General features: G+C 42.4%; 1 protein-coding gene across 1 annotated transcript in view; it reads left to right on the top strand.

Annotated features, from left to right (window-relative positions):
- The first annotated feature begins 1,390 nt into the window (after positions 1 to 1,390).
- Ccdc90b (coiled-coil domain containing 90B) overlaps positions 1,391 to 15,319 on the top strand; it is a 22,752-nt gene continuing 8,823 nt past the window's right edge. Inside the window, exons 1-3 of the mRNA XM_004632546.2 lie at positions 1,391 to 1,821; positions 9,656 to 9,775; positions 11,711 to 11,814. Coding sequence (XP_004632603.1) covers positions 1,722 to 1,821; positions 9,656 to 9,775; positions 11,711 to 11,814 — 324 coding nt within the window. The 5' untranslated portion in view covers positions 1,391 to 1,721. The remainder of the gene's footprint in view (positions 1,822 to 9,655; positions 9,776 to 11,710; positions 11,815 to 15,319) is intronic.

The raw sequence follows: 15,319 nt of genomic DNA, 5'->3' as shown, positions 1-15,319 counted from the left end.
ATGAGTCCGATCTAGTAGTGAGACCCTGAACACCTCTGTAAACCTTTCCCTAAAATACAGAATAATAATAATAATAATGACTTTTAAAAATCTTAAGTACAGGTGTGATTATTTTAAGTTAGTTTTTAGAAACAAAACTCTGACCGTTCACCTTTTAGCGCTTCATATACATCAATACATTTGCTCTCCCAATAGGTTGCACTACTCACCCTTCCCCCAGGAGTGTGAGTAGCCTATCTGTGTATTTGCTTATATTGACAATTATCATTTTTTAAATCTGTAAAATAAATAAATAAATAAAATAAATCTGTAATAAGCAAAGATGGTACTCCCCTCTGTATCACATTCTCCTCCTCTGCACTGAACTCAGGCCCTTGCACTTGCCAGGGAAGTGCTTATTCCACTGAGCCATCTCCCCGGCCCTTCATCCCAGCTTTTAAAACCACCGTTTATATTTCCTCACATGACTTGTTTTTTAAAGCCCTTCCTGGCAGGAGACAAGTTTCGTTCCCCTTTTAAAATGTCTTAGAGCTTTGGTTGGACACAGGGGCCAATAACTGAAAGGAGACAGCTCAGATGCTTACGTGCCTTTTTGGTAAGCGCAAGGCCCTAGGTTCCATCCCCAGTACAAAAAATAATAATAATAAGTTTGCAGAAACCCAATTGCTTGGAGTTGGAAACCATCCAGGGCTGCAAAGTGAGCTCAAGGCCAGCCTGAGCTGCACAGTGAGATCTTGTCTCAAAATGGCAAAAAAAATTTTCAAAAATCCACAAACCCTCAGTGCTCAATGTTATGGGTCACTCGGCACAGGAACCAGATCAGCCAGATTAAAATTTGAATAGAGCCTTTTATTTACTGAGCTCAGGTCCATCAGCCATTTCTCACGCAAGAGAAGACTGATCGGCAATCGAAGGTAGATAGCAGGGGTATTTATAACAGAAATCACATCCAGTTTGGTAAGCAAATTTGTTATCTAGCACAAAACAACAGAAAACTACATTTATTTGACACAGCTGCACACTGTTTGTAACTAAAGGGTCTCTTACAGTTTAGTGATAAGTGAATATTTTTATAAGATACATCAAAAATTTCCCAGTTAAAGCACAAAATTCTATTAACCCCTTACACGTAAACTGATTAAGTGGATGACCCACAAACTTGACTCCATGTACGTAAAGAACTTAATGAAGTCACTAAAAACCTATCCATTTTGTGTACACCTTAGGATTTATAGTAGACTCCCTGTACACTAAAAACTTTTTCTCTAGGTCCTCCAACGCAGCAGAGGGCGGAGCTCCACGGAGCAGAGCGGCGGGACTGCGCCAGCCAGCGGGCCGCAGCACTTCCGGCCTCCCCACAATGCGCAGCGGCGAGGACTCGCGTCCCAGGTTGCTGTGCGCCGAGCCCGAGCCCTGTCGTCACTGATCCTCTGCGAGGCTGCACAGGCGTTCCTCAGGGAACCTGCTTTGGGCTGTACCTCATCGTTCTCCAGGACCCCACTCCGTGGGGCGATAAAGGCGTGCGTTGGTTGGAAAGGGCAGTGGGAAAAGTGGAGCAGTTCCGAAACGCGCTCGCGAACTATGTCTGACAAGAGGTGGGCTGGCTTGTGTCAGCCCGGGGGACTACATTTCCCAGCATGCTCGAGGTGGCCGAACTACCTTACCCGAAAGGCTGAGCGAGGCGCCTTCCACTTCCGGCTGCCCGTCGGGACGCCGAGAGCATGAGGACTCGATGGGCCTGGCGTCTTCTGTGCTCCGACGCCGGCGGGGGCCTGTGGGCTGCGACTCCGCGCCGGCGTTTCTCACCGGCCCTGCGGAGAGGTGAGGCGAAGCATCGTGCGGCCGGTTCCGAGCACTGTCTGAGGAGACGGTCCCGGTGGGTCGCGAGGCGACGGCGGCGCGCCCTCCTCCCTGCCACGCCCTCCAGGCCTGAGCCCGACCGGCGGGAGCGAGGCCTGGGGCGCGCGCGGCCTTCCTTCCAGGAGCGCGCGCCTCGGGAGGCCTGGACCTGGCTCCCGGCTCCTTCCGAGCCCTTTTCATTCCTCACGGGCCTTCCAGGCCCGGCGTTCGTGTCGTCTCTGGGGCGCCCTGCTTTCTCTGGGGCCGGTTTAGATTGAGACATATGTGCATGCCTGTTGGCAGCCCAGGCAGGGTTTGCATCGCATATTTCAGAGCAGATTGGTTTGCTCTGGTTGTAATCTTCAGCCCTCTGTGACCACATGGCGACCGACCTGTGTCCAGTACCCCTTCCCACAGTTCGCACTGTTCTGCTGCTGCTTTCATTCCATGCACACCAGTTAACAGCCTTAGTGAAGACTACACTTCTTGATCCCTCTTTCTGTAAGACTGCTGTTTAGCTGCCAGGATCACCTACAAGATTACACATTTAAGTGTTCAACACACATGCACATTGTCACGGACTGTACAAAAACATTTTGAACTTTTGGAAAGCATCCAAATTTCAATTTTTCATTGCAAACTTTTAGAGCTGTATTTTGTTTAAATATTCAAATGAAAGCAAAATGGCGGGGCAAGGTGGGGTACACCTGTAATCCCAGTACTTGAAGGCTGAGGCAGGTGGATTGGGGGGAGTTCAAGGCCAGCTTGAACTACAAAGTGAGACCCAGTCTCAAAAAAAAAAGAATTACCAGGCATGGTGGCACCTACAACTCGGGAGGCTGAGACAGGAGAGTCACTGGGAGTTTGAGACCATCCTGGCCTACAAAGTGAACTCAAAGCCAGCCTGAACTGCGTAACAAGACCCTGTCTCAAAAAGACAAAAAAAAAAAAAAAAAGTTTTTAGAGTACATATTCTTGGAAAATACATCACCATAAATACTAGATATTTTACTATTTTAAGATAACTTTGAGCCTCATTAGTCTTGGGAAAACCTTAAGACTCCCCTTATGACTTAGTGTTCCTCTTCACTAAACAAGGTCTGTTATGTGCTCTTGTTTAAACTTGCCCAGGTACATAGTAACCAAGGACCTTTTGACTTCTGGCCCCTGCAAGGGTTTAAGTAAGATTGCTAAGTAATCAACGAGCCCCAATTCCTGTTGGTAAATGAGTAAAGGCATAAGGCAGCAGTGTGATTTTTTTTTTCCCCCTAAGTTTTATGCCCAGTAGCATTATATCCCATACTACTTCTCAAACTTAGAACATCAAAAATAGTGTAAGTGTTCTTAAAAATATAGGCTCTCAAGGTCCAAGTACTGAATTAGTTTATTATTTAACTCACAAATCTTAGTAATTCTGATGCAGGCAGCACAGCACGTGTCAGCTCAGGATAGAAAAGAATATATATTGTGATGCCTCTTCAGACAAAAATAATTCCAGACAAAAATAACCATCCATGTTACTCAGGTGTTTCAGCTCTAAAGTTAGCAGTAATTAATATAAAACTTTCAAGCTAGATTAATGAGACATTATAACATGTTTTCAAAGAGAAAACAGGTCTTTTTCTAGCAAAAAGCAGCATGGTGCAAGATAGGCCAGGGTTCAAATACATGATATAAAATTACAGCCTTTAAGCTGAGTAAGTCTTAAAACTTTGAATTTCTCAATCTAAAGACGCACAAACACATAATAGGTGTAAATTCTTTTTTTTTTTTTTAATGTATTTGGTATAAGATCCTCACTACACAGCTCAGACTTTCAATGATCCTCCTGTTTTCAGCCTCCCCAGTGCTGGGATTACAGGCGTGCAAGTGTGAAAGAATCAAAATATGTAACAAAGCTGTGGGCTTTACAAAAATGTTTAAATATTGAGAGCATTTTCCACCTTAAGTTCCCATAAGTCCGACTGGTTGTGTCAGGACAGTAAGTGTGACACCCAAAGAGGACAGCACAACCCCTTCCATCCTGCCAGAAATCAACCCCTGTAAGGGTTGTCAAGTATGTATCACATGAATGAGAAATAAGTGTTCATGCATGCTAACGTATGCTCACTTTTTGGTGGTGCTGGGGATGGAACCCTACCTCTGAGTGACACCCCCAGCCCTCTCCCCTCTTTTCAGTCCCATGATACATAAAAGGGTGAGACTAGCAAAGGCATCCATGCTCTTGGTGAATTCTGGTCACTGCCTCTGTTGTCTGGATAACTAAAGCACATCGTTATAGCTGGCCATCATGGTACACACTGGTAATCCCAGCACTCACAAAGCTGATGCAGGAGGAATGCTTCAAGTTTGCCACCAGCTTGGGTTACAAAGAGAATTCAAAGCCAGCCTGAACTGCATAACAAAACCCTTCTCAGAAAGACAAATTAATTCATTAAGACATTTATTAAAGAGCTACTCTTAGAGTGGGTGTGGTGGCACGCACCTGTAATCTCAGCTCTTGGGAGGCTGAAAACAGGATCACTATGAGTCCAGTCTGTATAGTGAGACCCTGTACTAAATACATTTTACTAAATACATTTTTTAAAAAAGAGCCACTCTTGCCAGGCACAGTTACTCAAGAGACTGAGATAGTTGGATTACAAAAGTTTGAGGCCAACCTGAAGTGTATAACAAAACCCTGTCTAAAAAAAAAAAAAAAAGCAGGGCTGAGGAGATAGCTTGGTGGTCTGAGTGCCTGCCTGGCAAGCAAGCACAAGGACCTGGGTTTGACTCGTGGTGCCTCAGACCATGCTAGCCCCAAAACTGGATGTGGTGCAGACGTCTGTAATCCCAGTGCTGGGGAGGCTGAGACAGGAGGATCACTATGAGTCCAGTGAGACTCTGTACCAAATTAAAGATTTAAAAATATTAAATAAAAGCTACTTTTGATCCATTCTCAGACAGGCAGATGTCTCTCCTTTATGCTCCCTTATGGCCATGCTTCCATATCCCATCATGAAAAGTCAGACCTGATAATGCACACTTATAATCTCTTCTATTTTAGATGCTGAGGCAGGAGGGCCATTTACTACCAGGACCAGCCTGAGCAACAGTGAGATCTCATTTCAAAAGAAACAAAACCTCTTTATTATAGTATGTATAGTAGCACCTTTCATTCAACAGCAGAACCATCTGGAATCACCAAGCATTAGGGATTCAATGATATGCAAGAGCAGATGCCTCTGCTCTTAATGACTTTGTGGTTAGCTAAAGAATCAAATACTTTAGGCTTGGTGAGACATGGTCAGTTACTACTTATTCTACCATGGTACCATAAAAGTGGCCACAGAGAACCCATAAATGAGCTATGTTCCAAGAAAACTGTCTAGATAGGGTTCTTTTTTTTTTTAACTAAACCTATTTAGAAAAAGAGGTGGTAGCCTAAAGGCGGTAGTTGAAGACACTAGTCAATTAGGGAAGTTAATAAGAGTCACAAATTATAAATCCTGAGGGATGTTGCAAAAGCATATTCCACAGCACAGTAAAGCAGGAACTTGATAAGGATAAGCTGGCCTGAATGCTGAAGGATAAACATGGGCAGAGGACTCTGAGAAAGAAAAACATACAGTACTTGGGGAATTAAAGTCAGCACCAAGGCTGGGGAGATGGCTTAGTAGAATAAGCGCTTCCCTGGCAAGCACAAGGGCCTGAGTTCAATCCCTGGTTCCGCCAAAAAGAAAAAAATCAGAGCACCCTTAAAAACAGGACCAGAGCATAGAGTGGGACAGGAAAGGAGCTGCACCCTGCAGTTGTTGGCAGCATTCAGGTATCTCAGTAGAAAGCTGACCTCTGAGCTAGTCCATGTTACTGAAGGGCGCTGCACTAAAATCCTCCGGAAAGAGGTAACATCTGACACAATTACTTAATTCTGAGCCTCAGCTTTCCTCCCACAGAATTCTAAGAAGAGGTGTGAAAGCAGTAAAACATTATCTTCTGTTACTGATTTTTCTGTAAACACCAAACAAGAATGAACAGGCCTGGTGTGGTGGTGGATGCCTGTAATCTCAGAATCTGGGAGGCTGAAGCAGGAGGATCACTGCAAGTTCAAGGCCAGCCTGTGCTACAGAGTAAATTCCAGGCCAGCCTAAACCGCACAGCAGAATCCTATCTCAAAAAGACAAAAAAAGAATGAACCTCTAATCAGAAATAGAACATAAAAGTACCAAGTCCTTATTCACATAATCATTACTAGAACTCCTGGTGAAATCTGCCTTTTCCTCATCTTTTCCTATCCTACCTTAGGTCTGACCTTGACATACAAAAGCAAATCTTAACCTTTTTAGATGACTTTTTTTTTTTGTATAGGAATTGAACTCAGGACTTCACACTTGCCAGGCAGGTGGTGCTACTGAGCTATTTCTCCAGCCCCTAGGTGATACTGAAGATGAGAAGAATGCTGACATTGTGCTAATACGTGCTTTAAAAGAAATTATTCTACCGTTACAACTGCGTCATCTAATCTCTTTAAATAGACTTTTTATTTTAATAAATTTTTATCTCATTACTTGAATTTACAGTTGATGTCTATATTTTTTTTTAACATCTGTTTCTGTTGACTGCTAGTTTGGAAGCTCAGTGAAGATTTCAGGTCTCTCTAGGTTTGTTATCTTCTCTGTCCACCATGGCATGATATCCCTTATTGTGTTAGCTGAAAAGATAGGAAGAAATCACATTTGCCCTACGAAATACTAGAAACAATGCCCCAAGTTACAGCTGTTCTCTTTTAAATATGTAAATACGTTAAGTGGCACAGAAGAGATGAGTCAGTGATGGAAAGAAAATAAGGGGCTGGGGAAATAGCTCAATGGTATAAGCGCCTGCCCGGAAAGCACAAGGTCCCAAGTTCAATCCCCAGTACTGCAAAAAGGGAAAAAAAAAAGTTTTAGAATCAAAAGAACCTAGGTCCGGATCCTGAATCGGCTGTTGGCTCTATAACCTAAGCAAATCCCTTTACCTTACCTAAGTACCAGGCTTTTTATCAAAAGTGAGTAATACTACCTTGTCGTGTTTAGCATATAAACTGTCTGATTCAGTATCGTGTGTTTGACTAGTAATTATTCTAACTGGAAGTTATTTAATATGTTGTAAAGAATTTGTATACAGGTAAGTTCTCTCCCAAAGCAAGTATCTTATAATGAAAATCATCACGGTATATAGAAAAGTATCATACTATGTAGATTGAAAAAGTAGGAATTGAAGGGATGGCCAGATAGCTCAATGGACTAAAACACCTGCTTAGGCAGAGCTTAGTGCCTGGGGTTTGATCCCAGGAATGCCGTGCCAACCCTGCCCACAGGGCGAGCTGAGATGTGAATTGAAACCGCGTGGTAGCACACTCCTGTAATCCCATCGCTTGGGAGGCTGAAAACGAGAGGATCACTATGAGTCCGATCTGTGTAGTGAGACCCTGTACCAAATACATAAAAAGGAAAAGAAAAAAAAAGTTGGAATTCATTGCAACAAGAAGAGTTATTTAACTGGGTATGGTGGTACATGCCTGTAATCCCAGCACTTGGGAGCCTAAGGCAGGATCTTTTCAAGTTCCAGACTAGCCTAAGCTACAAAGTGAGCTCAAGGCCACCCTCAACAGCATATGGCATAGCAAGACCCTGTCTTGAAAAAGAGGTATTTTTAAGTTAGAACTATTTCCTGGGGCTTTTGTACTAATACTGGTAAATAAGACTTTAAAATCAAATTAATTGACTCAGTAGTAAAAATTGTGATTCAACATTGTGCCAAAGAGTTCTAGGTGCTGAAGGTGCAATAATGAAAAATAAGTCATATGAACACAGAGCTTATGCTGTGGTTCAGAGACACAGCAAAAAGGACAACTTGAGTAGAGCTAACAACTATTGGAAGTAAACCATGTGGACATGTACGAGATGGTAGCGTGGACAGGCACTTTGGGTGGAAACACAGGTGTAAAGCTTCATGGCTGTAGGAGTGAGGTGGTTTCTGCTCTCCAGTAATTAAGAGTTAAGGCAATGGAATCCAAAGCATTTCTTATAAGTCATACTGTAAATTCTGACCAACTTCTAAATAGCGCACACTGTGCTGCTTCTAAATTATAATTAAGACATATTAGTGGACCAGATGAATGGGTCTCACTGTGCCATTTCCATGCATGCATACACAGCGCTTAGATGGGACCTCTCCTCCTTAAGTGGGTGCCTGCCCTCCCCCGCTTCCCTCCCTAGGAGCTCCACCAGGTGGGTTCTGTCAGCATTTCTGAGTAATGAAAGAAGGAATCACAGGACTGTCTGGCTACAATGCTGTATATGGTTAGATTTTTAAATTTTTGTGTAAAAATATGTGTTTATTTCTATTTTTTAAATTTTTTTCTTAATATTCTGTAAGGACTTAAAGTTCAACACATCAATACTTGATGGAAAATACCTGTTCCATGATAGGCCTAAGATGTTTGATACTTAGACAGATAGGGTAAACCAAACTGCATATGTTGCAGGGTAATAATAAACTTCTCTTCTGGAGGGTTAACAACCTAAGTTTGCAGATCAAAAATTGAAGAAAAGGAAGGGCTCCAAGTTCAGCCAACATTTTGGCCCTACCCTTTCAAGGTCAGTGAAGACTCAGGACATAGGAGAACCTGTACTATAACATCATGTAACTCAGTTGTGCCTCAAATTTTCTGGTCAAGGAGATTATGGGGCCACAGAGGAATGTGATCGATAATGTAGAGTGTGCCTAAGGAGAGTCACATGGAGAGAAAACTCTCAGGCTTTCACAGCAAATTGGTCAAGCAGTGGCCGTGACTTATCCACATGGCTGACACTGAAAAAGGATCTACAAAATGTGGTACGGGGCTACAGGATAAATCCTGAGGGGACTTGTCTGACCTTATCAGATACAAAAGTTACATTTCTTGTTATATAGGTCTTGCTTTATCTTGGTCTTAACCATCCAGCAGAAAAGTATAAAAATGAGGTATATAAAGTAAAGCCATATTAATATGCTGAGCTGTAAAAGGCTCTAGTCAACAACTTCTGCGGATAACCCACTACTATTGTGGACTGCTGGACTGTGTTGGGTTGTTTTGCTGAATTTAAGCACCTATAGTATTTAGATGCCAGTAGAATACCCTTCTCTGACAGGACTAAACAAAAAAAGGGGATACAAAGGAAGGACCATTTTGTAGTTGTATATACAGAATAGTTAGGATAGATATACAGCTACTTTCACTTAATTCAATGAGAAGAAAGATTTGTAGTAATAGTGTTTGGACAGGATATCCTGTCTGCTTTTTATACTATGGATAACCACTAAGAAGATAATAATGTACAGTGTATTAATTATTGAAAATGTCCTATTAATCAGCTTTGAAACTCTCATTGCTATTTGTTTCTCAATAAAATAAAAGGAAAGGAAACACTGAGTATTTGCTATGCACAGAATAATATCTGAGACTTTTCAGATAAAAATGGGGCTCCAAGGAGTGAATTTGTGAGATACAGAACTAAGAACTGGAACTGTGTGTAAATGGATGGGAAAAATGCTTTAGAACCCAAAGTATGACACCTCTACTGTTATTTTTTTTTTAATTTTTATTTATTTGTGTGTGTGTGTGTGTGTGTATGTGGCCAGCTTAGCCCACCAGGGGGCGGGGCTAGCTGGCATGTGGTGATGGTGGATTGAACCGCGGTCCCTGTGCTTTGCTAAGCTTGTTCTAAGTAGGTGCTTTAGACCACTGAGCCATCTCACCAGCCCCTCTACTGTTACTACAAGGGATAAAAAAGGCATTTTCTTTTCCTTTCAGATTTCTTGACCTCCACAAGCAAGGAAGGATATGACAGGCGACCAGTGGACATAACTCCTTTAGAACAAAGGAAATTAACTTTTGATACCCATTCACTGGTTCGGGATTTAGAAACTCATGGTAAGAAAAATGAGTACTGTTTCTTGAAAGAAGAAAGTTAATTGCACTCATAATAGTTACCCAGTCAAGACAGTGTTGCTGTTATAAGCAGTTAGGGAGTAAGTATTTTTATTTGAGGGTCTCAGCTTTCCCACCGCTGGCTTTACAGGCATGAGCCACCATGCCAGGTATGGTATGTGGTACTGGGGATCAAACTCAGGTCCTTGTACTTGCCAGGCAGGCACTTAGACTGCCGAGCTATCTCCCCCAAAAACTTGGGGAGTGCCATTCATACAATGGAAATTTTTTAATGTATTTGGTACAGGGTCTCACTACGCAGCTCAGACTTGTAGTGATCCTCCTGTTTTTAGCCTCTCCACTGCGGGGATTATAGGTGTGCGCCACCATGCCCAGCCTTGGTGACCAGCCCAATGTACCTGGGGCCAGGGCCAACGCCAGTGAGGCACGTGGTGACAGGTCAAACCCTGGTCCCTGCATTTGGCTAAACAGGCACTCAATCCCCTGAGCTATCTCACTGGCCCACAATAGGATATGTCTTTAAAACTGGTTTGCTTGGCCTGGCCAGATAGCTCAGCAGAGTAAAGCGCTTGCTTAGGCATATGCAGGGGTTGAGTTTCAATCCTCAGCCGACCTTGCCAGCCATGCCCCCAAGGCATACTGAGATGACTTGACTGAGACTGCATGGCAGCGAATGCCTGTAATCCCAGCACTTGGAAAGCTGAAAACAGGAGAATCACTACAAGTCCAAGTTGTGTAGTGAGACCATGTAGTCCCTGCACTAAATAAAAATTTTAAAAAATGCTTTGCTTAAAGAATATGAGAAATGCTCAAGATATATTAATGAAAAAGCATTATATAAAGATATATGTGCAGAATGATTCCAACTAAGTAAAAAGAAAAACTCATTTCTAAGCTGAACTCCAAGTGAAAGTACAGAGGTTCAAGACTTTGTTTTGTTTTGTTTTGTTTGTATTTTTAGTACAGGGTCTCACTACACAGATTGGACTCGTAGTGATTCTCCTGTGTTCAGCCTCCCAAGAGCTGAGATTACAGGCACGCCCCACAATGCCCTGTCTCAATCGCCGTCTCAGCCTGCCCTGGGGGCAGGGACAGCACGGCACACCAGGGATCGAACCCTGGCTTCTGTGTCTGCCTAAGCAGGCACTTTATTCTGCTGATCTATTTGGCCGGCCTGAGGTTCAATACTTTAAAAAAAAAAAGTAAACACAAAAAGTTCCCAGATATCTAATAATAATTTGTGATATGACAGGAATAGGAATGTTGATTGATAAAATAATGGTAATTGGAGACATATACATGAATGTGATGAAGGCACTGCAAATTAGGGAAACTTTGTCATTAAATATAAGGATTTAAATATAATGATTTAAATATTCCTTAAATATAAATAAGCTGTAATAAATGACTACCCACTGAAAAAAACTTACTGAAATTCCAGATGAATAAAAAACTAAATTAAGAGTTCTTAGGGACCAATAAGAAAAATTTCAACAGTTTTATAGAAAAATATGCAAAGAGCCAGGCATGATGATGCATACCTGTAAGCCCAGCACTCTGGGAGGCTGAAGCAGGAAGGCAGTAAGTTTGCGCCCAACCTAGGCAACTTCCTGACTCTAAGATCACCTTTGAAGCAAGAACAGCGTGTGGGACAGCTCAGCATGAGAGCCCAAGGGTGCAAGCCCCGTTACAGCAACAGCAGAAAATAACAGGAAAACCCAAGTAAGAAGATGTTGCTCTAGGTGTGTGAAGTACATAGTAACCTAGCATTACCTGGCCGCTTTTAATGTTAACTGTCTTTTTCAAACAGTGTAACAGTCAACTGTCCAACAAAGTAGAAAGCTTTTCTAGATACTCTAGTAAGGATGTGTAACATTTTATAGTTTAAAAATGTAAATACTTATATGTGGCCTGCAGGATTTGACAAGGCACAAGCGGAAACAATTGTGTCGGCATTGACCTCTTTATCAAATGCCAGCCTGGACACGATCTACAAGGAGATGGTCACTCAAGCGCAGCAGGTGATGCATTCATGTCTATCACTTCTGACGGACTCATTAGATGTTCTTTTTCAAGGAATGGAGGAGAAATGAAAAGAAAAGGAAGGGAAGACAAGAATGAAAGACCTTTAGTAGGGGCTGGTGAGATGGCTCAGTGGTCTAAAGCACCTACTTAGAACAAGCTTAAGCAAAGCAAAGCACGGGGACCGCGGTTCAATCCCCCAGCACCACATGCCAGCCAGCCCTGCCCCCTGGTGGGCTGAGCTGGCCACGCACGCACGCGCACACACGCACACACATAAATAAATAAATAAATAATTTAAATAAAATAAAGTAAGGAAATCCTTTAAAAAATTTTAAAAAAAAAGACCTTTAGTAAAGTCAGTATCTACAGCAATTTAAAAATTAGAATACTCTTAGTAAGATTACAGTCATAGAACAGAGTTTTGCCATACCTTTCCTTACATGTGTGGGTCATGAGATAGTAGCAGATTGCTAGTGAAGGGAAGATCTCTGCTTGGTTTTTACTTTACTGGATATATCAATTCTTAAAGTCATTGAATACTATTTAACAGATGTCTGTTGTATAACTAAGAATCTGATTTTTTTTCCTATGCTTATTTTTTAATGTTTTAAATGTATTAGGCCAGCCAGATAGCTCAGCAGATTAAAGCACCTGCTTCATCAGAGTGCAGCAGCCAGGGTTCGATTCCCACCTTGCCATGCCGGGCCCCGCCCCTGGGGCATGCTGAGATAGTGATTGAGACTGGGTGTGGTAGCGCATACTGGTAAACCCAGCGCTTGGGAGACTGAAAAAGGAGGATCACTAGGAGTCTGATCTAGGTAGTGAAACCCTAAACACCCTGTACTAAATAGAAAAAAAAAAATACATTTCCTCATAAATACTTCTTTTTTAAGTGATGCAGCTTTTTATTGAAATGTAAGTTTGCCTTTGGTGTGCCTCTGCACAATTAATGTATCTTTGCTGTTATACATGTTGATAATCTGTCAAACCTTGGCTCAGACTTTCTTAGTTTAGAGCAGCACTCAGACCATGTTAGTCTGTTTCCTGTGTCGGATATGATACCACTGAAAGCTGGCAACAACTGCTCACAAGCATAAGCTGGTCCAAAGGAAAGGGATCCCAAGGGCTTTCATTCATTCATTTCTAATTATTTGGCAGAGAGTTCCACACTTAAGGGTTTTCAGAACTAGTAGCTATACTGTCCCTTGTCACCTTTCACACTCTAGCTTCCCAAGTTTCATAGTAGGTCATAGAATTTTGTTTTTGCAGTACTGGGGATCAGACTTGGGACCTTACACTTGCCAGGCAAGTGCTTATGTCACTGAGGTATCTCCCCAGCCCCAGTCATGAATTTTGTTTTTCCAGATAGTGTTTTCTTGAAATTCCAATGGTTTCATTTCCAGATTTCCACAGTTTAACCAGTGTAAGCCAAAAAGATCAAGTTTTTCAAAACTGGCTTTATCTGGAACAGTAAAATACAGGTTTGTCTCCATCTTATGAAACTGTAAAACTAAAATTGTCCTTTGCAGCTGCTACAATGCTAGAGAATTCCTTCTAGATATGCTGGCAGCTTGTAGGATTGCCTGCAAATGTTGAATTTCCCAAGTGCATTTTTAGATTCAGAAAATATTTCAGCTGCCCAGGTTCAAGGTTTTTCATAAATGTACACTTTTCTTTCAAATGTTTTGACATCACAAAACACCCTTTCTGTTTTCCCTACACTTTGTATTGTTTTGTTCACTGTACTAAAGTGTCCCATAAAATTGTGACCCAAAGAAGCCCCCACACAGCACTGTAGATTCTTCCAGGCAGACACCAGTTTCGCCAGCTCCTGTCTTACATCACAGTAGCAGAACACAAATTACTGTCACCCTTGCATGGTTTGCACTGGTGCTTTCATCCTCCATGTGGCGTTCACAGCCTGCCCTTTGTGAGTCTGCAGGCCCTTGCCCTGCACAGAACTTGCTTTCATGGTGTTTCTGTTAAGTGGCAGGCCAGAGGTACGGCGCCTAATTTTAACCTGGTTGGGGAACGCATGGAAAAGGGAGTTACTCTCAGCCAGCATGGCCATTTTGATAAAACCTCCATCAGAGGGGGGTTACATTTTGCCACATGATGAAAACCATATCAACTGTGAGATGGTTTTAGAAAGATAGTAGCAAAAACTAAGACACTGGGGGGCTGGGGAGATGGCTCAGCGGAATAAGTGCTTCCCTGGCAAGCAAGGGCCTGAGTTCAATCCCTGGTTCTGCAAAAAAAAAAAAAAAAACTAAGACACTGGGAAAATTTCCACTCAAGAATCTTTCTTTCATGTTCACCAAGTTCGGCAACACTTTTGCGGTTCTTGTCAAAGTGCCACCTGACACTTGTGTCACACACAGTTCTTTTCACAGAAGACACAGCCCTTTCCATTGTGTTCAACTCCAGATGACTCTGTCCGGACCTCTTGATGATCTTCCAGTGTCCCTGGCATTTCTGATCTTGGTTGACAGTTTTCAGTCTTTTCATTCTGGTTCCATTTTTGTGCATTTTTGGCTGGAGCATCTCATGTCCATTTCTTCCCTGGAGATTTCAGTTTCCTTAGCGTGCTGTCCACTAACACGCACAAGCCCTGAACCACACCGCAAGCGTAAGACCACAGGTGGTTTCATTTCACAATTCCCAAGGGAAACCATTAGCTGTACAGACATTAAAAGTTGCCAGTGTTACTTTAATTGGATTGCTTTCGTAATTCATAGCCCGTTTCAGCAACGTGCAGCTTACCCTTTGCCTCAGCCCCTAAAGTGATGGAAGAGATAGTCTGGGGCTTCAGAGGGCTCAGGGAACTTGTGTCCGTATCCATTTTTCCATGGAGTGGTGGCACGAACTTAGGGGAGAGAGAACTCAGACAAGACTCCACAGGAGAGAAAATAGGACATTATCAAGCTAGGAGACATACAAGTATTTCAACGCACAAAAGAAAAATTAGGATTCCTCACATAAAACTAGAATTTATTGTATAAAATGTCACCACTTTAACTATCAAAAGCTTTTAAAGGGCCGGCCAAATAGCTCAGCGGAGTAAAGCACCTGCTTAGGCAGATGCAGGGGTCGGAGGTTCAATCCCTGGCTTGCCGTACCAGCCCCACCCCTGGGACTCATTGAGATGGGGATTGAGACTGGGCGTGCTGGTGCTCATCTGTAATCCCAGCGCTTGGTAGGCTGAAAACAGGAGAATCAATGTAAGTCCGATCTATATAGTGAAACCCTGTGGACCCTGTAAACCCTGCATTATATTTAAAAAAAGCTTTTAAAGATTATCTCTTAACTAAATATTTTAAAGTTATTCCCTATATTTATCTTTAAATTTGTGTATGCATCATTTTTTGCTTAATCTATTCAGTCATACTAGACAAGTAAATCCTTTAAAAAACTAAAGCAAAACATTTAACTCTCCCAAAGCTCTGACCTAGCCTAAGATAGTGACGTGGACCTCCTAGCCTAAGATAGTGACGTGGACCT

This window comes from Octodon degus, unplaced genomic scaffold (assembly GCF_000260255.1).
Source record: "Octodon degus isolate 3935 unplaced genomic scaffold, OctDeg1.0 scaffold00049, whole genome shotgun sequence".
In the NCBI taxonomy this organism is placed as follows: domain Eukaryota; kingdom Metazoa; phylum Chordata; class Mammalia; order Rodentia; family Octodontidae; genus Octodon; species Octodon degus.
The sequence above is the reverse complement of the archived record's forward strand: the minus strand, read 5'-3'. Positions and strand labels throughout refer to the sequence as shown.